The sequence below is a fragment of the Calliopsis andreniformis genome, chromosome 2, assembly GCF_051401765.1.
Source record: "Calliopsis andreniformis isolate RMS-2024a chromosome 2, iyCalAndr_principal, whole genome shotgun sequence".
Lineage (NCBI taxonomy): Eukaryota > Metazoa > Arthropoda > Insecta > Hymenoptera > Andrenidae > Calliopsis > Calliopsis andreniformis.
In genome coordinates, this window is record NC_135063.1 from 8,024,133 (window position 1) to 8,049,381 (window position 25,249).

Sequence of the window (25,249 nt, forward strand, 5' to 3'; positions counted from 1 at the left end):
CAATACTGACCTACTTCAAGCATATATATACTATCAATATTTGTAGCAGAAATTCTGAATCTCTGGATCAAATATTTCTTCAGAAATGTGGACCCTAAGTGGTTGAAACAGGTGGAATACTATCAGCTATATATGTATGTATATATTCTATGTATTGTATACAAGCAAACAGTATTATACCTAGCAATATTAAAAGTTACTATTTGCTACATATCAAGTAGTTATTAAGTATGCCTAGAAAGGATATTAGTGAACATCAATTTTAATTTTTAAGTTTCATAGATTCTTTAAGTTCTGGTATGACTATAAAAACAAGCTAGGCAAACTTGATTTATATTATCCTAATGAACTCAGCATACTTGAAGAATATTAAAAGAATTTCCAACCTCAGACTACTAATAGTACATCTTTTACTGGACAATATGGCAAAATTCATAAAATCATTTTGTGATCAATTTTTTCGTTCATTACTTGTCAAACAATTAATTAAACAAGATTTTGGCGTTTTTTCTAAAAGGTTTTTCAAAAAGCCGTGTAATTCAATAAATTTAGCAGTACTACTAGAGTGCTCAGTGAAAATTTGATTAAAATCGTCGTAATGGTTTGGGAAACTGGGTCATGGAGTATGGCAATTTTCAATTATTCATATAAAGTTAAAGCTTGTTAACAAACCGAAGTATAGGTTGAAAATGATTCAATAGTGAAGCTATATTATTACCTGAATATTTATTGTGCATTTACGTATAAATTCTTCCCAGTTTAGGACATCCCATATTTTTGAACAGATGACGTCTGTTGAATAGCGAAAAGCGCGAGGATGAGGAAGAACCTAGTATTAAAGAAATAAATTGGTTCCGCCCGACTGAATTTGAATTTTAGTCTTTCAGTAGATCTTCTGAATCGGTTCCTCGTAAACTGTAGCCACACGTGGCTTCCTGCAGAGATTCTTTTACCCTCTTTTTTTCTTTGTGGCGCCTGCATTTGCCCATAATGCGACTTAATGCAATAAAAGAGTACGAGCCCTGGAGAGTCGATTTTTTAATGCTTTCCATTCCAGCATTTCTTGCAAAATGTTTCTCGCTAAGCACGTTAATGGGAATTTTCAGTAGAGATTAAAAATTAAAAAAGAAATAATTTGTTGAGTCTGTTATAGCAAAGAAAATGTGCAAAGTATTGCACGATTTTTACATCTCCACAGAATGAGTACTTATATGTTAGAAAAGCAATTTGAGATTAGAAAATAATTATTAGTTTGAAAATATTATTACTATTATAAGTGTTGTTACAGTTATTGTACTAAAATGGAATGGCAGAGGTACAAAGCAGAAATATTTTTCTATTTTGAATCGTGAAATGTCAAAAGGTTCTTTCAGTTCGTGTCACTTTAATGCTGACTAATGATCCATAAATTCTATGAATATTTTAAATAATCATCCTCCTATAAATACAGCTTTTTTTCACAATTTCTCATTTTCGATTAACAGATTCCGTGTATCGACTAGCTTCAATTTTTTATTAAAGTTACTCTTAAAATATCTCTAAAAATAACTATTTTCTCGTCAAAATGACACAATACTTTTTTAAAAAATACGAACTCCTGTTAAGATAATGCTATTCTATTGTATTTTTAGATTGCACATGTATCTATAGATATGCACATAAAAATAGTATTGAAAAACATTTTTACAGAGTTCTCAATTTTTTAAAATTATTTTCGCGTAGATGAATTTCTCGCGTTAGCTCGTACAATATTTTTTTTACTGTAAAGCGTTTAAATTAATACACACGATATTTAAAAAAATCTATTTCCAGTGTGTGCAAATATTTGTCACTATATGAGGAATTCTGTACTAAAGTGACATTTAATCCAATGTCTCTCATAAAACGCGCGATAAAACATAAGAATGTAAAAGACACAGCTTCGTACTCGTTGCTTCCAGTTATAAACTTTGACGTTAAAGAACGAACGTTTCCAAGCGACGCAACGTCATATTGAGAATATAAAATCGCGAAGAAGAAACACAATGCTCCCCAGGATTTGAAGAGTAATAAAGCCCTAGCTAGTGAATCGAGCAGCTTTACGTCCAGGTCGTTGAATTAGTCTCATTGCAGAGTACTCGACTAGCAAAAGATCCAACATGCGACGCGTAGGTCACGTAAAATAATCAAAATTCCATTTTCAATTTCTATCGTACAAGAAGTGTCCTTTACAAATCTGATACAATAGTATCAATTTCTTGAGGCTTGTAAAATCGTGTGTATTGAAATAGTCATCTTTTTCTTATTGGTTTTTGATATTGGAATGATTGGAGAAAAAATAGTTTCTTAAAAATGTTTATGATATGGAAAATAAAAGTTTTGAGTTTATTAATACTATGATATTCAAATACAAAGATAATAAGATATCTTTTAATTTCCTTGTCTTACGATTAGTTAAAGTTTTCTATTACTGAAGAGTTCAGGAGAATATACCTACTTTATAGACAGACTCTAAATCGTTGATAGTAGACAAGTGTTTGTCGTATAAAAAATACTGAATGGAAATGTCAAAATCTGTACAATATTGAAGGAAAGAAGTCAATATTGTAGGTAAAAGAAGAATGTAATTTTGCACAGGTGTTCGAAGGTTGTAGGATCCAATAGGCAATAGAAATATTGGTGACACATATCTTCAAAAACATTATTTTATGATAGTTTTCTCAATATTTCTACTTCTAAATTAACATGAAATTTCCTCTAGGAATTTTGGTAATGGAAGTTTTACTGCATCGTCCTCGATCGTGTTAGGAACATGTCAGAGGGCTGACTGAAAGGATAGCAAGGTATCGATAATATCGAACCGAGGAACGGGTGTAAACAACAATTATCTCGCTATTAAGTCTCCAAATAACTCAACGTTTGAAATTATATCGCGGAACTATACCTTGATTGTCAATTTAATCGATCAATAAATAGTCTTTAACTTAAACGAGGATTAAAAATATTTCTACTATAAAAATATTCCTAATTTTAATTGGTTTTATATGTTCTGAATACATATTTTAATTATTGAAAATGGATACATTTTGTAAGAAACAAAAAAGGCCTTTTCATTTCAACTATCAGTAACATTATTTATCACTATTTTACTGATTTGTTTGAAACGCTTAAATATCATAAAAATAAAATGTTTGCATTAATGCTAATAGCATTAGAGGAAACACTTCCTGTAATCTTAAATTATAATTATAATCTCATCAGCTAGGAACATAAATTTCACACATACTACTAGTTCCAGATTTACGTAAGTGAAATTAGTGTCCCAAATAAGAGTAATAATATCTTATTTTCTCATTATAGTCCTTCACATAGTAACCAGAAACAAAACGATAAAATAGTTGTAATGTTATCTTATTACATTTCAAAAATTCTGTAAAAAAGTATGAACGATAAAAACGCAGGTTTAAGATTGTCTATCACTTATCAGGGAACATTGACGCAGAAAGAATGTAGAAAGAACAGCCAAGTTAAAAAGACTGGAGCGTTTCATAAAGATTTATTCTCGAAAAAGTCGTGCAATCAGGTGTATATAAGTGGTACAATAGAGAAACGGCATAAGAAAGCTTATTAATTCCTATTTATAATAGTTGCGGTAATACGTATTGCAATAATGTATGCAAGAGCTATAATTATAGTTATAACAATGATAAAGATCGTCAACGCTCACCTCAGCCATACTCTTCTCCTTATCTCATATCTTAAAATCCTAGAGCTTGTACATACAATAAGATTACGCTTTAAATTACTTGTTCAAAGGGTTTCTGACTCTTTCTTCGATCTTGCTGTCCATTCTCACATCATCGAGGAAAGAAAAGGTCGAAATTACTCGCTTCCCTTAACACCTAGAATTTCATCGTCCTCCCCATCGTTTCGTATTCACCAAAAATTTCATTTTCGATACAAGAGATGACTTCTCACGTAAACTTTCAAAATTTACGGTCGAACAAGGAAACGACGCGCAGAGACTTCCCTCTTCAGCGAATCGACAGACTTCTTACTACTACGAAATTCCGACTCCGAGTTCGCTAGGGAATTCGTTATCTTCTGTTAAGCCTTTTCTTCGCGTGAAATTCTGCCATCTTTCTCTACCCTTTCCAGAACCGCATCGAATCGATAGTCCTGCGAACCTACGCGAGTCTATCACCCTCCCGATGGGATCTATCCTCTGTATAGGAGGCACGTGGATTGTTCCTTATCATCGACTTTCGTGGAATGTCACGCGCAGAAAAATGGAGCGAGGATGCAGAGATGGGTCGCCATAGTCGGGGTGAACTTCAGCGAAATAGTAGGGTTTTAAAAATAAATTACGAGTCTCAGCGTTTCGTGAGTTGTTTTTCTCTTTTCGTATCTATTCTTCTGCTTTTTTTCACCGATTCAATTTTTCGAGTGGCAAAATACTAAAAATGAGGAAACGGCCTGCATTCGATGACCTAGAGTAGCTAATTGTTTTCGATCCGACTATAGCTGCTCGAAACGCGAATTATAAGCGTCGATATGGGAGTCGCCACCCACACAGCAGTCGCGTGTATTCCTTAATTAGCCCTCGATTGCTTTCCCCGCGACTCTCGAACTCGCAATAGCGAAGGAAAAATAGTCGAGCGAATTCCGCGAGTCTTAATGGAATTTCCTTTTACGGAATGCTTCGCGTTCGAGGCTCTCTTCGAGCGAGAACATCAACGCCAGTTGCTTCTTCACTTTTTTGGAGCGGAAAAAGAACCAGGATAATATTCCAACGTGAACTTTCAGATGAAATATTACAACTAGATAACTGGAGACATATTAATGAAGTGTTAAGAAGAAAATGAATTGCAAAATAGTAGGTTAAAGATGCAATTATTATTTAATTATACGCAATTTTCTGTTACACCAGGTCGTTGCTGTTTGAATTATATTTAATATTATGGAAATTGAAATTGAATGTTAATTAAGTACCGCTAATTCAAATTTGACTCTTCGTAGTGAAAAATTTGTAATAATATCTAAATTACGGTTATGGATCGTTGTACGAAGCAGTATCAATTATTTGAAATTAATGAATTGATGTATTCATATCTTGATAATGTTCTGTTTGTACGCTGTAGATAATTAGAGGTTCAATGTGCCCTTTATTATTAGTTTCTAACGACGATTGACATCGACATTGCAAGAGATATGAGCAGAGTTCAATACAATTGCTAATAAAGATAACGATCAATGCAGTAACATGGACAAATCGAATTCTTGTTCGTGAGAGTAATCATAATTATATTTATAATTAAGTCGAAACATTTTTAGAAGAAGAAGAGATTTTATTTAATAGAATCCACTATACTAGTAAGAATATTAACTGCCATTTTTATGGATTATTTTATGGATGGATTTGTTACAGTTTAAAATAGTATACAATAAAAATTATTTATTTTTATTGCATTTGGATATTAATACGAAAGGGTAAAATGAACTGTCTTAAAATTGAGATTGTTAATTCTTTGTTAAACACAGATATAATACTATTTTCCAGCATTGCATTAGTTTTATCATTATAATATTGTAACAGGACTAATATTTTACAAGCTAAGTATTTCTGAAATATTATTTCTCCTGTTATTACATTGTTCCCATAAAAAAGCAAATTAACAAGAAACAAGAGTCTCAATTTGAGACACAAAAGTGTTATAAATCTTTCGTTTTCACGTATAGAATATTTTTAACTCGATGCCTCCTCGAAGGACCCTCATCCGCAATGTAAAATTGTCTTTTTTAAAGCTTTAAAGCTTTCACACTCTACAAGTGTGCGCAAGGTATTATATTAAAGTAATTGTACCACTTATCTTAACGTATTTCTATACCCCAAAATCAATGTGCCAAGTAACCCCTTCGCCCTTATGGATGAGTAGATACAGGTCTATATATATATATAATATATATATAATATATTCTTAACAGGAAATCTGTCGTGCATTAAAAATCCATGTTATAATATACAGCAATAAAAAAGTTACAACTGGTACAATATAGAATAAGTTCACCTTTAGAGAAGATAGATAGATCTTTAAATAATAATAACATGAGAGAATTATATGTAGAAGTACCTATAAGTATGATTAAAGTTAATCTGCGCTTTCAGCCTTTCAGTTTCGAAGGAATGGAAGAAGTAAAGCAAGTAATCGTTCGATTCATTCGTAAACTAATACATGAATACAGTAATGTAATCCGTGTAGAAAGATCTTCATTAATGAAGATTTCAAATCTTATGGTGATCTTGTCATTTAAATTATTATCGTCAAATTTGTAGAATAAGTTACAATTATACAAATGTAATGCCTGCTACTATCGTCTTAAGCAGCGTTGGACATGATTGTCCGCTTCGTTTCTTAAGAGTAAAATATATATTGTATATAAAACAAAGAAATTTCCATTTGTACAGACAATGTACAATGAGCAACTTCAATATTCAAGACACACTGAAACCACTCAGCGTTAAGCTATTATATTTCATGGGGCATTCAATGATACTATAGAATGATGTCTGAATATTAAAGCTACTGACTCTATACATTTACAAAGGTAATTACAATTTGCAATATTAAGAAGGCGATTCTTTGCGACGAAATGAGTCACAATTGTATAACAAAATATAATGTATTGTTTCGAAAGGAAAAAACTCTATGAGAAAAGTTCATCTCACAGCTTTGACTAACTTTTTCACAAGGAATTATTTCCTGCTTGATTCTATTAACAACTGTAGCCTTCGTGCGAGTTCCTTGATCGACAAGTAGCATAAGCCCAGCACTTTTCCTCATCTAAACTCCAGCTTTCTGTTCCTTCGTTACGAGGCGTCACAGAAAAATTCATTTGTCACGAGATCAAGCGAAGGGGCTTACGTCTTGGCAACCAAACAACCCACACAAGTAAACGATAAAATCGAAAAGAAAATGAACCTGTCGAATCGATCCAATTCTCACCGCCATAGCTGTCCAAACGCCACAGAATCGTGAACGAAAAAGGAGCCCGTTCCCTTCAACACCGAAAAGCTACAACAGGGACACGAAACACATCGCAAAAGGCACTTTCACTCAACATTCAGTCAGAACCAAATCGCCTCGCTCTTCTTTTCGTCGTTCTTGAGCACGCCTAAACCGACTTGCGTCCAACTAACGACGACACTGTCTCTCTCGTTCGCTCTCCCTTTCTCTCAGTTTTGCAAGAGCATACAAAAATTTGGAGTTGCGCGAAGTGCGAAAAGTGAGGACACCGTTTCACTTCCTTCACTCCTCTGTCGTTACCTCTCTCTGGTTCTCGATTTCGTTCCCTTCTTTCGCGCGATAATGACTACACGGTGTCCCAATTTAAAAAAGGTAGAGATGTATAATAATAATAATATATATATGTACAGAGTAAGATTCTTCGAAAGAACATTATTCACGTTTCCTCTTGGTATGAGTTTAATTAATTCTTCATTGGATCACAGAATGGTAGCGCCCGAGCGTGGCAATTTTTTTTTTCTTCCAAGATACTCGAAAACGACCTGGGACGCGAGAACACGTCGCGATCGACGCGAGACTTTGGTGAATTTTTTATTCGAGGATCTTCGTGAAAGACCATTATCAGGGCAAGTTCCCAACGCGCTGGGGGTTGCATCGCGGAAAGGGTGTCTGGGTCGTTTTCGAAGATCCCGCCGTCTAAAGCTAGCATATGTAATTAAATACCCAATGTATTATAAAATGGAATATAGCATATTAAAATTACGTACTATCTTAATGGTACTGCGCTATCAGTCACTGAACGTCGATCGTGTTCGGAGCAAGAGGCTCTTGGAACAAGTGGAACTGCCGTGTCTAATCGTAAATGCAACGCGTACGAGTTCAAAACGCATTCACACGAATGCGTCTGTTCGGAGATTGTGTGTTATCAGACCTGGACGTTATTTCAGTAAGATTACCTTCAATAATTACGTTACTCGATGAATAAGTATCTTTCGAATAGTTGTACGCTAGTTTATTCGAGTGACTGAATGATTTTTATTTTATTTATGTTAGTGTTTCGTTAGGTATTTAGTGATATTTTAATGTTGTTTTTATCTTTGATTTTACTGTACAGAGCTTAACATTCATTCAAAGATATTTCTTTTAAATGATCAGAGATTATTATTTATGAGAACTTGTAAAGCAAAATTGTTTATTCGATTTTTAGAGAAGATAGAATTAATAAAATAATTCAAGAGCTTCGTTATTCTAAGTCTTATTTCTTATTTCTCATTTGAAATGACTTATGTCCAGATCTGTATATTCTTATGTAATCGAATTAAATTTTAAATTACATTAGTATCGTGAACGAAATCGAAAGATACTCATGCCTGCATCTAGATGCAATTTTCAATTTCATAATATATTTTATAAATGGACTTCGTTCAGTATTTAGAATGAACACAAATTTCAACGAAGTAAATTAACTTACATCTACGTGACAACTTTTTTGAAGAAGTACAAATCTAAGTGTATCTTAAATGAAGTGTAACATATGTAGGTAAAATTGTAGAAAAAAAACACAAAATAAAGTGTAAAAAACATAACTTCAATAATTAACAAAAAATTAAGGAATGATATAAACAAGTATATCTTACTCTTAAATAATGCAAAGTTTTAACATATTAAGTTTTCATAAAACTAAAAATCACTCTAGATCCACAGCACTCTAGCAATACATATCACTTATCCTTTAAAATATTTCTCTCGATGAAAAATTGTATTTAAACTTCTTACTCCTCAGCGCATCCCTCACAAACTATTCTGAGATCAAGTTTAAGGAAGTTAAAGAGTTACAAACTACTCTAAACTAAATACCTCTCTAAAGAAACTCGAAACGCAACGTACCATCGACATACAAAATCCAATTGTCAAATGAAATCCGTACCCCTATTCGATTTCTATCTTCTATCCCAAATGAACTAACTTGATAATCTACGGACCAAAACTGATCAGAGCTACGTGACTACGCGAGACAGAGTCTGGTAAATCGTACAATGAAGGACAGTTACAAGTGCAATGACTGATAATCAGACCCGCGTTATCGAGACCAATCTCCCAAAACGTTAGAGGACATCATCGGTATATTGTGCATCTCCTAAAGACGCGTGGTCCAGACATCGGGTCCGTCTTGCTTTGCAGTAGATATATTTAAATGGTAATGAGTATGTTGGCGTTGTAAACGTTGTAAACGTTCCTCTCGTTCAGTATCCTTAAACGTCTATGCTATATATACTAATAGATGATTAATCGATGAATTAACTACCGATATCCCGCGACACGTTAACCACGCGGTTCCTACCCCTCTCGTCTCGCCTCCCTCACTCACCCTTGATCTTAAAACTGTCTACCTGCCCTCCCGAAATAATTTAATCTTGGTCCTTGAGTGCATTTTTTTTTTTTACACGTGAGCGTGTGTTCCTTAAGTCGACTCTAATCAACCATGCGAGCCATCCTATCTCTTGGACTTCGAGAATCAAACGGCCCACTGAGCTCCACCTTCCGCTCTGGTATTTCTCTTCGCCAGGAGAACCTCTTCCACGCGCGGACCATAAATCCTTCCGCGTTATCGGGAACGCCAGAGTCTCACGGCTCGGCTGACTGGAATATCCACGAAATACAGAGGTGTCCAGTTATAGTCACGCCAGGGGCATCCGCGCGAATGACTCGCGTGCACATCGATTCCCTTCCGTTTGCTTTCGTTGCTATACATATGGACGTTAGCTGGTCACAGTGTTTTATGTTAGTATACAATTCGAGCCACTCGAGTGAAGCGCGATGTGAAGAGGGGGATGGAGGAGACCCTCTTGCGAACAGTACCGAAATAGGTACTACTGGTCGAGTTAAAAATTTCTTTACTTTCTTGGTGCAAGCGATAAGAAGGTCGATGCTGGTTCGCTTAGTCGTTCTCGATGTATCGTGGTCGCTGCTGTTTTCGAGCACTTTCTGGGAGAGAATTTACCTCTGTGGTGTTCGATTAAGAGAGTTCATTAAGTGCAACGACTAGTTTGTAATGAGTTCTTTTTAAATTTGTAGATTTTCAAATTTTTTAAATTCAAATATTTAAACAATTGAATATTCAAATGTTCAAATATTCAAATACTCAAGTTCCATAATTTCAAATTTCCTGATCTTCAATTTTTCAATTATTTAAACATGCAAATTTTAAATACCTCAGTCTCTTTAATATGATTCAAAAATTACTATAATGGAAATTTCTTCAAACCTTTCAAAAAGATACAGACCAACTTTAAACCACGAACTACGTTATGAACTGAGAATTCTACAGACTTCTACAATCTGGCAGAGTTTCATTAAAAATTGTTCGTTACACTTAGAGAACTCACTCCGTAAAAATAGACTCGTGAACTCATCGCCTACATTTTCCGAGATACTGCGAGATACGAACCACAGAATTCGGCTAAACGAAGCCGTGAAAGGAGCTTATACACCTGGAAAGAGTAACAGTTACGTGGGAGCCCTATTCGACGGCAGTGTCGAGTACTTTCGATCGACGTAACTACAACCAGGCATCTCTGTATCTTCCTGATAGGGTCGGGGTAGCGCGCGAATATTCGGCCAGTCTCGCGACTGGATCGATTTCTTATACCTACTTCGTGCGGTCTTAACGAGGCTTAAAACCTGGTAAGAACTTCCCTTAACTTTCCTAAAAGTTGTCCTTAAGAAAATGTCACCCTATGAAAGCTTCAATGGACGAAAAGTTTAATCGTTTCCTCGTGGGGATTCTCGCGCCGACTGACGCAGCTTTCCTTGAATCCTGATACGATTTTCTGCCTCCTCAGCACGAATTCTGCGAGCTCAAAGCGAACTGCGACGATCTGGCGGCTGACGATGCGTCGAAGAAGATACTTTCTCTTCGTCACAGGGAACGCACACGCGTCGAACTCGCGATTGTCGTGATATCGAAAGCCTGTATGTGTGTCGTTGCATTTTGTCAATACTGATCGTCGGTTTGCGCTGAATCGTGTGACAACTTTACAGGTTTAGATGCGACTGAAATTGTCGAGACCTGGTGCTGTGAAATTTTGCTCGATTGTGAAAGTATGGTAGAGCGAGATTTCAGTTCTGTGATTTTGCGAGGAAGTTGGTTCTTTGGAGGCAGACTTTATATGACGTTACTGTAAGAAATGATGTTCAATAATTAATCTGTAGTGGAACGTAAATATTGTAATTGTAAAGTTGTATGATATTAAGTTATACTTTAGTGAATGGAATTTAAAATACAATAGTTTAAAGGAATGGCTGTTTTGCTCAATATTAGATAATTGTTATTTTTTATTGCAACGTTAAAATTTGCTCAACTCTGGCTATCAACTATTGAGACTGAAATTTCCTCTTATATGTTGTTAAATTCTTGTCTGTGATCAACCACATGCACAAAAGGACATCTTTCTTTCACATATAGTATTACCATCATTGCAAAACTTCTTAACTGGAAGTTCCTTAGAATTATGTCCAAGAAGAAACGCTGACTGGACGAAATATTCGAATCCAGTTCTCTCAGAAACTCAAAAATGAACAGAAACAAATTAAGAATGAACTCACTAATTATAAAAATAAATTTTTGAGCCAGTAGCACTACAATACCTTATTTAATTCCATAATGAGAGAAAGTTAAGACAAATTACTAACCAATACTTAATACAGAAGAATTACTGCGAACAAAGCCTTGGTCCCTCAAACACTCAACCACCCTCTTTCGTACTCTGGTCCTTTCCTCGCCACCACTCATCAAAACTAACCAAACTTACCCCCAAATCACCAGTGAAATCCCTACCACTAAATAATTTCAAAGCAACCCTCGAAATTCCAGCCCACAGGATCTCGACAACTCCTAAAGACTATCAAAGATTCAAGCTCGAAGTTTCATCTTAGCTCTTACAGCAGTAGGTAACGAAGATATGGAAAATCGCTAGCAGGATAGTAGAACATTTCAAGTCGAAATACAGTCTCCTCTGTCTTCCTCTCACATCGAGTAACATTCTCGAATGATTTCTGAGCAAATTCCTGTCGCCTCCCAACGTCCTCCACTGTAGACGTGACTGATCCATCCGTGGACCAACCGACGAGAAAATGTGAAAAAGGTAGAAATCACACCGGATCCAATTATACAAAATCCTCTTCGTCGTAAAAGTCTGCCGAAATTTGCTCCCCTGTGAGACCTCCTCGTTCCCACTTCTTAGTCGAGACGACGAGCCTTCCCCAGCACCTCTAGATCCTGGACACATAGAGGGGTCGATGCGCCTGCTGGGGGTTCCCATTCTGCTTCGAGTGGCGAGGGTTCTGCAGCAGCTCCCTAGTTTCGCTCGGCGATCCAGGGCTTAAGCTATTAGTCGTCGACGTCTCCACGCGATCGCTGATCTCCTCCGTGATCTGCTCCAGGTACAGGGACGATGGGACACCCTGGTGATCCCCGTTCATCACAGGCGGCGGTGAGTAAGCTGGCGGAGGACTCCTAGGCGGCGATCCAGAGTTCTTCTCGTTCTGTGCTTCTATGTTCGCCTCCTGCTGCATCTGCCTCGCTCTTCTGGCGTGTTTAGTAGTCAACCCTCCCGTCTCTACGTCCCTCTCCAGCCTGTGTCCCGATCTGGACCTGGTCAGCTGCCTCTGCACGTACTCCTCCAGGTCGTTCTCCTCCTTCTTGGCGATCACTCGGTTCAGGATTATCAGGAAGATCCCGACGAATATGGCGAAGAGACCAATGGCGACCAGCTCGTTCCACCAGCCCCCAGAGGCCTTGGTGCCCCACTGGGCCAGGTCCCCAGGCAGCAGGCCGCTCATCAGCAGGAAGGCGCCCAGGACCAGGAAGACCACGCCGATGTGGAGCATCCCCACCGATGTGACCACCTTCGTGTCCAGCATGCCCTGGCCGGCACCGCGATTTGCATGTCCGGTTTTGTGGTGTCTCGGGTGGTGGTCCAAGGAGCCCGTCGATGCCCTCGGCGACGTCAGCCCGCTCTCCCCCGATTGCGCGCTATAACGACGCTCGCGGGCACGACGCTGCTCGTCCCGACGCTTTCTCTGACGCTTGATGGCCAGCGCCGAGTGCAATCCAACCGCGTGCATCCTGCAACACCGGAAAGACAACCCTCGCTCAGTCAATCTCGCTCTACAGCTCTCTACGAGTATTACCGTGGCTCTCTACTCTTGCCTTTTTTGTTTTTTTTTAAATCGTTTCGTTCGTACGATTTGACTTTCGTCTGCTTTGACTGTGAATGCAGGCGGTACAGGGCGATTCTAGATAAGGGGACTGTGACTTCTGTTCTTGGAAGTTGAAGGAAGCTTGTGGAGTTTGGTGGTCTTTGGTTTTGCGTGATTGCACTTGGTTCTGTGAGACGCAGTGATTGGTTGGTACAGTGACTCCTGTTAATGTTTCAGTTTTGCTGTAATTTGGATTTCTAAATTTTGTGGTTTGAACGTATTCGTAACCAGCAAGAAAAATGTATTAGCTAAGAAAAATGTATTATTTTAGAAGTAGTTTAATGAATTAAGTTTGAAAAATATCTGGATATTTATGTAACATTAAAATTTGCTCTTACATGGTTTTTAAGATTTATAAATGTCACTATAATACTGTGACATGTTATTGATATTTTTGTTGTTAGATTTATATCTATTCAAATTATACAGCTTCGCTTAAGGAGTCACTGTACACGTGCCAGATGCAACTGAATTATTATACCCAATGGAATTGTATGTTTTTATACGTGGAGCTTTCTAAAGAAATGGTTTGAAAATTTGCAGGCTTTTGGTATTCAGTAGATTAAATCAGAGCTATGTATTCTAAGATGACTTACTTAAGAATTCATTTTCACTGTACACTTTTAAATGAATTAATTATTACAAGTCTGCAAATCTTTGAACCATTCTTTCTTAATACTTTCTACTTATTCTGGATAAAGAAGCAATAAGGTATAAATAATGAAAATTTAATATTTCAAGAGATGCTTCATATTTTACTTCAGAAAATTATTTTATTACTGTAAGTATTTATATCTGCTACTCTTATAGTCTAAATACATTTTTTAACAATAATTACTAAGCAATAATTATTTAGCAATAATTATTTCTAAATCTTCCAAAAAAAAAGTTAAACAGTTACTGTACGAAATTCACTTTCAGTCATGAAATTGAAGATATCTCATTAAATTATTAATTCTTGAATATTTATACCTTAGTGTCCTCATATGCATATCGGATAACCACAAGAAGTAATTCATGTAAAACAGCATACAATTCAGTCAAAGAAACTAATGCAATTCCATCTGGTATTTCGAGTGCATCATTGCATCTATCGAAGCAAGTACTATCACAGAATATAAAACATACTTTTGTATATTCCACCAACTTCCTTCACCTTCACGTAGAAAAGAGCCACAGTCTCTCCCAGTTTCCAGAATCGTCCTGTCGAGACGAGCATTGTCTGACGACTGCTTGGTTTTGTAGATGAAAAAGATTTGAAAAGTAGGATCTTAAACTTCAAGCACTAAAAATGACTTCTCATCTAATCTTGCTATCTAATTTCGCTACATTAGTCATTCTATGCGTTCAGTCACATGCAACAGGCCAAAATCTATGCCAAAATGGCCTTTCCTGTTTTTCGGGGGCAAAAAATGATCATTCTACTAGCAAAGCAAAGACTATTATTTGGATTGAAAGCACTCTTTATTTCCAATTCGCGAGAATTTACTAATTCATTTAAACAATGCTCGTCTCTAATGGACGTCTATTTTCTTTGGGATTCGTCGAAAGTTCGTAATTCTAAAAGGCTGTACAGGGTTCGCTCACAGGGTTCACAGGATGCACTGCGATAGAATCGCGCGTTAATTTGCTTTAATACGCTAATGAATTACCGAAAGGCTGCCCATTGGTGTCCTCGAACCTGTGAAAACTTCTTCTTCGACGTTATGCGTAATCGTCCTCGACGCCGCGAAGCTTAGCGACGCGACGTGGAAAGAGGAAACGAGATTAACACTTCATTTCGAGATCTCTAAAAAAGAGTGTCTCTTCAGATGAATAGAGAAATGTGAAAGCAACCAAATTCGGTCACTCGAGTCTCACTGGATGTATGAAGACGACTCGTGTACTGAATGCTGTAGGTCAGAAGTTCTATTATCTGCACGGTTTAATTATTCTATTATATCTCGTTTCCTTGTTCCTTTTCTTTGTGCGTAGAATGCATATTTCATGCATGTTCCACTTGCAACTAAGAACGTAATTAATTGGAAGGGTTATTAATAAACTATCCTTAATGTTAAAATAAGTAGAATTCTGCAGAGGATTTATGATACATTGGCGTAAATAGGTGAAATGGTGTGCACATATTTATGCACACAGAAATAGGGTTTCAAATGTCTCTATTCAATGTATGTTGAATACTGAAAAGAGGGATACAACATTCATGTATTTCAGCTTGTTCTAATTTTTTTCTGCAGTATGCACTATATACAACCATCACCAGTAATGACTACGTACAAATTTTGTTGTTTGTGAGCAACTGTAAGTATCTACGCAAAGTTGCAATTAAATATTGAACTATTGATGTGCTACGACTCTAAGATTTCTAATAACTACAAGTATGAAATGTGTCTGATTTGGAACTTATTCTACTGCTAGCGCGCATTAGTCAGATCAGACTCAGTGAAATCAGTAGAAAAAGTTTCTAAGTCAGACACATTTCACGCATATTCTAAACATTATATTTTACCAATGGAAAACTTGAAAACGAAGCCTGGAATATAATTTTCTGTATCTTCATTTTCGTCTTATTTTAGCATGTAGCATGTGTAAATTTCACTAAAATAAAATAAATAGCATCTAAACGTATAATACCATACAAATTGGAATCTGACTAATTATCTTCATTTCTAATGAAAATTGTTAAAAAATTATGAATTAAATCTTCCATTAAGCTATTTTAAAGTAAAGTTCTCTAATTCATCATAAACTAACTGAATCTATTTGGGCTCTTGATGAAGCTGACCCACGACGTGTAATTAGAAATTGGAATTAGTCTAACTCTGAAGTATGGACCTAAGCTTCCGACTGGAAACCAGGCAATTTATACAGCGACGTTCACCTGACAAATACAAATGAGGGAAAGTTCCTAGGATAAAAGTTTTGAATCGACACTATTACTACAAGCTGGCGGCGAAGAAGTGTAAGAAGTTGACAGAATACAAGTGAACATAAATTACGCGGCAAGATATGTGGTAACTTTTTTCGAATTTAATGAAACCACTGTGCAACGCCGAGGAGGAACACATAATATATTATTGTACCATTTTAGTGAGTTTGTACTAGCTGAGTGTACATAAAAATTAAAAAACAGATTGCTGTAATATAAAATAAAATGAAAGAAAACCACTACAAGTAAAATTTTTTCTCTGTCAGAATATTATATTTGTATAAAACATAATCGTATTTTGAAAGACTTTGTGAAGTATAAAAGTGATTTATCGCAGCCTTTACTATCCTCCTGACACAATCGCGATGATTACGTGAAATAAAAATAAATTTGATAACCTGATGTATTAGTTATTACCTTGCGGGAGATCGAGTTGGAGGGTTAAAAAGCATTTTTAATATTAACTTTACGACGTTCTCTGCTTCATCATAATGCGTTTATGGTTGCTTTTAAGATCGTAAACGGTAGGTGCATTTAAAAAGTATCCTACTCAATAATTTCCATACTCAATTTTGTATGTGGAAGAAAATAAAAGCCATATATATATCTTTAAACCAGAGCATTTCTCTGAATTATAGAATTTCCAAATAATCCAAATATTTCAAATATTAAACGTTCAAATACTCAACTACCTACATAAATATTTCAAATATTTAAAGACTTCGTATATTCCAATATCTACAATTTCAAAGCAATCAAACTGCACAAAACAGTAGGACACATGGAACAGCGTAAATTGTTAATATCTACTCCTGAAAGAGAGTACATATATACGAGCATATTCGCTTAGACATACTCCACAAACTTTCGAAAACTGATTAGTGAGCATCACACTTGGGAAACTCTGTTCATCAAACGCCCAGTTTTCAATGCTCCATTCGTATGCCTAATTTGAAACAAAATCAGGGCACGCCAACCAAGCGATTCCTTGTTCTATCGCTTTCAGAATCACAGCGCAATATATTCCACGCTTTTTTGCTTTCTGTCGAGTGTGCCGACAGTTCTCTCATTTCACGGAGAGCTTCGTGGAAATTCGGCAATGCTCGCTCTCCCTTCACGGGTCAGACACGAGCCACTGTAATCCACCCCTTCTCGGGGCTAAACAGGAAAAGTTGGTCTCGTTTTCTAACCGCCTCGGCTGACTGCAATTTTTCTTATCAACTGCACGCTGAAGCAGCAATAACTTTCTCCTAAGGGTATATTATGGACTAGACGCACATTTTTTGAGGCCTCTTTGAGAATTTTTTTTTTAAGAAATCAGAAGAGAGTTCTGTACTACATTTTCGTGCATACGTTTCTTAATATTTAGTGCATGTAAATTATTTATTTCAAGCGAAAATAATAAAAATTGTACAATGTCACTGGTGGACATGGTTTCAGACGTTCTGCTAATCTGAAACAACCGAGTAAATAAGCATCTTCTTTAGTATAGATGCGACTATGATGTGAATCAGAACTTTTAAAAAATCTTAATTGCATCTAATTCTTTTAATGTGCTGAAGACGAGAAAGTGGCTAAAAAATTTGGAACTCAGGCTTTGAGGTACTGCTATACGTTTAATTTTCAAGATTTCTACTTCATTTTGCAGCTGCATCCATATTAACGAAGATGCTTATTTCAGATTTACAGAACGACTGAAATTACATTCACCACTGACGTTGAGAGAAATCGTACAAAGACACATATCTCGTATAATTTGTATTATTTTCGTTTGAAAAAAAGAATTCACATACACTAAATACTAGTAAACGCATGCGCAAAAGCGTAGCACAGAACAGTCTTCCAATTTCCTAAAAAAATGTCCAACAGGGCTCTAAAAAAATATGCGTCTGGACCAGGATAGCTCTTTAATACATTCTTAGGCCACGAAATGGCATTTCTTCCCCTCTTCTTCAAGGAGATCCCCTTCAGTCAGGAGCCAGAGAAGAACGTGTCCCCGTTTCCTCGCGCAAAATCCCCCAGTGTTGTCGGTTCTCTAATGGAGCTTCGACAATGCTTTTCCCTGGGCTTTCACGAGATGTGTACCCAGCTACATCAGGATTCTCGTAAACCACGTTGCATCCTTACACACGCCCCTGGATCATCCGACTTACTTCATTCCGATATTTAAGGATGAATCGATGCGGCTGCTAATGGCGCAAGAGTAACCGCTTTCCGTGGAACGAGAGCATTCTTTAATGAAATGGAATTCCTTCTTGGAAATCGTACTGTAATTTTCTTTTGATGAAAGTGCTGCTCGCTGCTCGCTTGTGGTTGCTCGTATTACGTATTGAATTTGATGTTTGCACGGGACAGGGGGTAATAGCTGCGCAATGGAGGGAACGCTTCTAAAGAGGAAGTTAAAGACGGAAAATGAGATATTGTATGGGTTCAAGTGTTTTCATACGTTTTATGTGCTTTTGACTGAGAGGATTAAATTATTAAGTTTGTGCAGAGTTTATTTGGAAAATTTAATCGCTCTGTTAATTCGATGAAGAGAAATTGTGAAAGGGAGAAAATGAAAGTGGGGAAAATTGAAAAAGTGAAGGAGTTTTGTTTTTCTTGTGTTTCTTTTTGTAATAAAATGCATGGAATTGATGTGTGAAGTTCTTTAAAGTAGTTTGATATTTTTGCATAGTTTTACTTTTGAAAAATTTCTCTTGTATGGAGCTTCAGTTTTGAAAAGAGAGAATGAATTGAAAACATAATGCATAGCAGAAATGACTCGGTGAGTTGAAGAACAGTACGAGCCCAGAAACCTCATTTTGAGATATATGATCCCAACGTATGGTTCTGTGCATTTTACGTATCTAGATCTCAGAGTCAGAGTATTCTGTATTAAATCTTCTTGTTTTCTATATAATTTAATGCACTTTGACTCTGGGGTCAGATATACTTTCAAGATTATTTAAAAATGTCTAACTTTTGACTCACTGTTCTTCAACTCACCATTGCGTGTGATTCAAACAAAAAACCAATACATTCAAGTCTCTTTATCCCTTTCTACTCTTATATCGAATGTGATTCGAATCAGTATCCCCACAGATACTCCTATATCCACTCACCCTCGACATTCTAAAATCGTCTTAGATCTATAGCTAGTTATTGGATTTCTATCAAATTTCTAAAAAATCTCATTCTGTCTAAAATTTAAAATAAAACTGAGAGTGTAAAAGGTTAATCGATCACCTCCGTGTCCCCCATCTCCCACGCTGAAGCAACTAAACAAGAACTAGTACCTGTCGACAGTTCGATAAGAGTTTAGCGACAAGCTCGCTTGCAAAACGATTCCCATGCACGAACGAGACCTAATCGTAAGACTAAAAGAGGGGCTACTGATTTCACGGACCCCCTGTGTCGCGTTGCTCGAGTCGATTGTTTCGACTGAAAGTTTCCTTTATCAGCGAGCCGTCGCGTCGGTGAACTATGCTCGAACGCGCGCCCAGGTTTATATTTACCATCGATGGTAAGCCGAATGTAGGTCGAGCTCTGGTACGAAAGGGTATAGGCTCACCCTGCACGAGACCAGACAGCTTGCTTATCGTTAAGATTTTTATCTTCGACCCTTTATTGTCTATCGTAAACAACGCCTAGTTCCTCTATGATGCCCGCTGATCCGTATCTTCCACTGAAGCGTTTGACTGCCACGCATGAATCGCACGCGGATTCCGTGACGTTTAATTAAAGGAGAAGTCGCTTCATTTGTGTACAGCATCGAGTGTTTTGCATGCTGGTCAGAGTGGCGTATTATTCCAGCAAATCTACGCGAATGAAACCTGGAATGGGAATTCATTTGAACCCATTTTCTGAGTGTTTATGGACAGAGTGGATTATTTGCGAACTGTGAATTATTTTCTGATTGAATGAATGTTTATTGAATTATGTATATCATGTATGTATGTTTATTGAGAGAGTTTGTAATGGTTGAGATGAATTTGTTGTGTTTATTGGAGTAAGTTTACATGTAAAGTGTTTTTTCTTATGATTTACTATAATTAATATGATATATTTTATTTTTTATAGAGAATTTTCTTTTTGTTGAGTGTGATTATGTTCATTGTGATGAGACAATTTGTTTTTAGAGTTGACAACTTGAGAATGGTAAATTATATCCATGAAAATAAGGGTGTGACACGTAACTGTCACGTCACGTGAAATCATGTTACAGATTATAGCAAATTTATAGTGTGAGCTGAGGTTATTCCTTTGTTTTAGACCTATTTTGCTATAATATGAAACAAATTTGCTGTAACATGTAACTTGATTTCACGCGACGTGATAATAGTGTGTACGCACCCTAAATTACATTCTTCACTGCTTCACTAAAGAGTGAAAAAAATTTAGTGTTATCTGGTAACTTAACTCAATAATATAATCTGTATACCAACTATGTTCTATGTAGATCAGGTTTCAAGGATATTAATTTCTGTCGTCGTAATTTGATTCTTAAGACGAAATTCTAATAGTAATTATCAACATGAACTGTGCGTTAATTACTTGTACTTTTAGAATTACGTTACGCGACGAGCTGGTGCATGGAAAACGCTATATTTAAACACCTTGCATAGACTGCTTAATAGCATTATCGATCTTTCGACTTTAATTAATCGTTAAAGTCGGAGCGAAGTAACTTCAAGTACTTCATTATTTTCTTGTACGATTAGAACCACGTGTCCAAAGAGGACAGTTCATTAAAAGTTGGACGAACCTTGTTAACATTTGCAAATAGCACATCCCTAAACTTAATCTGTTTATCCATTCTATTTAGTATTAATAATATCTTCGAAAGACTTTTTGTACTGTGTTTCTTACAAAAGCATTTATTCTGACCTCATTCCTTAAATAATTGGACAATAGAAAATTATTTTTACACCGTCTCGGCTCATGCAAATTCTATGTTCATCGAAAATATTAAAAACATTTTGTCCATCATTAGACATTATAGAATCGAGGATTGCAACAGCCGCAATAGACGTTTTCATTGAATATATTTTATTTCCTTTATCGATCGAAATATTCAGGAGTCTCTTGTTATTAAAATATGTAGATCAGCCTGGCGCATAAATCGTCCCAGACCATATTCCATCTTCCTCCTCAAGCGCGGCTCCTTTCAACGTGAATGTTAAAAAATTGCAGCCTTCGTCGTCGCTCCAATTACCTCCCAAGAACTCCGACAAGCGACACGCAAAAATTGTGTATCTTTGTGAGAGTAATTTAAGACGTTTGTGCCCACTCGTGTCTACCCTCTGAATTAAAAAGCCTTCAGACACGGAACGACGCTGGAAAGTAAGGCGTCTCGTTGTTTCTTAGGCAAATATCCACTTTTTGCCTCGAGACACCAGTTCGTTATGAAATGAGGTAACAAGTGATCCACAGAATGTAGATCAAGAGTGCTTAAACTGTTTTCGTTAGAATTAAAAAAAAGTTATAATGAATTATTGGCCTCATTCATAGAAGAAAGTGACAAAAATGAGTAATAGTTTCAACTGATTAATTCTGTATAAGCTATAGGAAGATCATGAAAAATATTTATGTTAACATATATCTGTAGTTCTAAAGTAAAACGACCTATACCACATTTTCAAAAAATTCGAGTTGAGGCCTGAATTCAGATCTGAAATAAGAAAGAATTTTTTCACTGAAGAATAGGGGTTGAAGAACACACAAGGCTGAATACGACAGTACTGAAGTTGAAAATTTCATATACCAACATGTCGAAAACAAGAACATATAACTTAGGTAATTGTGCCTTAGAATCACAGATATTAGGTAACTTCGAATGTTCAATTATGCACTGTTTGAAATTTTGCTTATCCAGAATGCTTATAAAGCAGCCACAGCCATGACACTTGTAACAATGTATAACTTGGGCAGCAGACGTTTAGGTTCCAGGGTTTTGAACTTTAAAGGAATTTACAAGCGAGCTTTAACCATATGGAAAATTGGCGAACTTCATGACCCACTTTCTCTAAAACTATTGAAGCGTTTTCAATTAAATTTTCACTGAATATTCTATACTAGTACGAATGAATTAAATACACATTGTTTTTTAATGTTTTTAGAAAAATCTTACATGATGATTGAACAAGATAATGAATCATTATTTTCTTCTGTAAATGTACGTATAATCGTATAATACCTTAACTTAGTATGTCCAATCATTTCTTAGAATTTTCCATTAAAAATTTCATAAACTTTACTTTTCTTAGATATTCACCTAAAAAAATAAATCGAAATTTTCTTTAAGAACCAGCGATAATTCATTCGTTAAAAATTTTGTTGATGATGGTAACATTATCTTGATGTTACAATTAGTGTATACAGACAACGTGACAATTATTATTTTATAAACATTTTATTTTAATATTTCAGGCAATACTAAATAGTGTACAATTAAAACTTTAATTTTATTATTTTATTATTTTTATACATTGCAATTTAATTTTGACTTCTCTTGTATCTCTTGCGCAAAGAATGGGCCATAGTTCAAATCAAAATAGGGGGTTCTGTCACACTCTGAATTACATCCGTGAAACTTCCATTTCGTGGAACTGAATTTAAACACACAATCCATTGTAAGACAGACTTGTCTAACATCATGACTCAATGGTCCATTCTCTTTTGTTATCTTTCCCAACAAAATTCCATTCGCCTTACATCTATCTCTACAGACTTAACGCATTACAGCAGCATGGAATTTGCTTGGATCTTATAAAGACGAGTACAAGTCACGAAAATTTAACAAACAAGTTCTTCTCACTTTAACTAAATTAAGTCGTCATTTGCTGGACCTAGATCTAAACCCAGTTCTAATCTATAAAACTATTTAAAGAAATTTCATTCTCTTCCTCTATCTCGACAAATTCAATTTACTTCAATCAACTCGATCCACAGGACACCTGCAATACCGAACAAAAAAAGGCTAAAAAATTGCTTCCACCTGTTCCAACGAATAGCCTTCTTCAGTAAGAACGTACTTCTTCAAACACTTTTCATCCTCAGCGCAGCTAAACCACCTCATCAATCAAGCTACTTTTCTTTAACCTTCTGGGAAGAAAAGAGCCGTCGTCTTAAAGCAGCACTGGTAGCGTCACCCTCTTAAGTGTTTTCACTTAATAGCTTCAGCCTAGATGACACGTTCAACACTATTCTATGTTTCAGGATTTTGATTTCTGATCAATTTTTGATTGACAATTCTATCAACTTCACAAATGAATTAAACTGTACAGTCATAGATTGAAGACTCCTATGTCGAGATTTTTATATTTCAGTTTTCTTCTTCCTCTTTCCTCGTTCCATTTTCGCATTCCAGACAAATAACTAATTTTCACTATCCTTATTTACTTTATTTAATTAAAATATTACGACACGTTCAACTATCAAAATGATACAAATGTAATATATTTATTTATTTATTCTTATACGGCTAATAACTCATTAATAGACGAAGAAATTTACAATGACAAACGCCGCTCGCTATGTGGAAAAAATAAAAATATTAAATGTATTTGATAGCATTATACTTAAAAGAGACAGTTGAGGACGCGAAAAAATCGAATATGACAAAACAAGAATTTGCATTGCTACATATACGAATTGTAGGATCTACATTTCCCATTTTGGTTTCTCCAATATTCGGTAGAAAGAGACGTGTGTATCTAATAGACAATAATGGAGCGTAAGAGTTTATTAAACGTAGATCGGAGCAATTAATCTTTCCACTTATTATTTTATAGAGAAGTACCGCGCCATTAATTGTTCTTCTGGATTCAAGTAGGAGCAGTTTTAATCTCGTTAAGATGAGAATGTAATTACGATCAGTCAAGTTCATTCTTTGCCCTAGCCTGTAAGACGCATATCAGAGGAGTTTGTGCTGCACTCCTTCAATTAAGGTAAATGTCCCTATATCTAAACTCCTGTATTTTAGATGTCAAATGTTGAAATAAGTAACCAACCTAAAACTGTATAAAACTGTGTAACCCAATCCTTTAATTACAAGGTCCCAGAAACTAAGAATACTATCTTATGACACTAGTTCTCATGATTAATTAGGTATCCTTACCAAATTAGAATTGAAGATTAAAACCGAACAAAATTAACATTAATATTTAGACATCGAGACCTGCTCAACTCCTGAAACATTTACCCTAGACATTTGTATTTCATTCGAACATTTTCAATGCAACATCTTCCACAGTGATACAGACTTGAACGTAGCATCCTGGCGACTCAAGAAGCCTCAGAAAAGCAAAGATCAATGTTTCCAGAGTGTCCAAGAGTAAGCGAGTCGTAGAATCCTTATTTCCATCCCGCCGACACGCAACCCCCTGGAATCATTAGACTTTCAATGAGATCGTGCCAGGCCCGCGGATCGCCGGGGACACGAAGATGACAAAGGAGGGACGCGTTTCCTCGGCGCCGACGGATATTCCCCGATGGTTTCGCGATCACGACGCGCGGGACGCAGAATCGTTTCCTCCATGGCCGATCAATAAACCATCCCCTTTTGCGGAACGCAAACGCAAAGTACACGTCGTCGGACAGTGGAGTACGTGCAACCGGGTCACACATGTGCACGTGCATCGGTGCGTGAGCACGCAGAGTACGTGGGCAGGCTGGGCGCCACGATGGCCTGTTAGTCCTGAAAGAGGAACATTAACGGCCGGGTCGCCTTATTATGACCTTAATTCCTTGTAAGGAATGTCGAGACCGTGGGGAGCGTGCTTCGACAAATCTTCATTTATGAAGGACGTGTTTCTTCTTCTCTTCGTTTCCTCATATCGACCGTGTCTAGCGCTGGTCGTTCCAACGAAGACGCCAGTGCTTGGGATTTTATTTTTTACGAGACACGCTTTAACGCAGCACTTTTTATGTTGTAGTATTTAGGAGTTGTACATGGCTAAATATGAGGCAATTTTGAAATAGTCGTTTGGTAGTGTGCACTTTTCGGTAGATCTACGAGATGTTAATAATTGAAGTTCATATGTAAAATAATTTGAGAATTTGAATATTTGAGAAT

At 36.3% G+C, this 25,249-nt stretch overlaps 1 protein-coding gene across 1 annotated transcript in view; it reads right to left on the minus strand.

Annotated features, from left to right (window-relative positions):
• Positions 1 to 11,648: 11,648 nt before the first annotated feature.
• Positions 11,649 to 25,249, minus strand: part of LOC143186448 (uncharacterized) — a 36,151-nt gene continuing 22,550 nt past the window's right edge. Inside the window, exon 2 of the mRNA XM_076390124.1 lies at positions 11,649 to 13,131. Within this exon, the coding sequence (XP_076246239.1) occupies positions 12,276 to 13,130 (855 nt within the window). The 5' untranslated portion in view covers position 13,131 and the 3' untranslated portion in view covers positions 11,649 to 12,275. The remainder of the gene's footprint in view (positions 13,132 to 25,249) is intronic.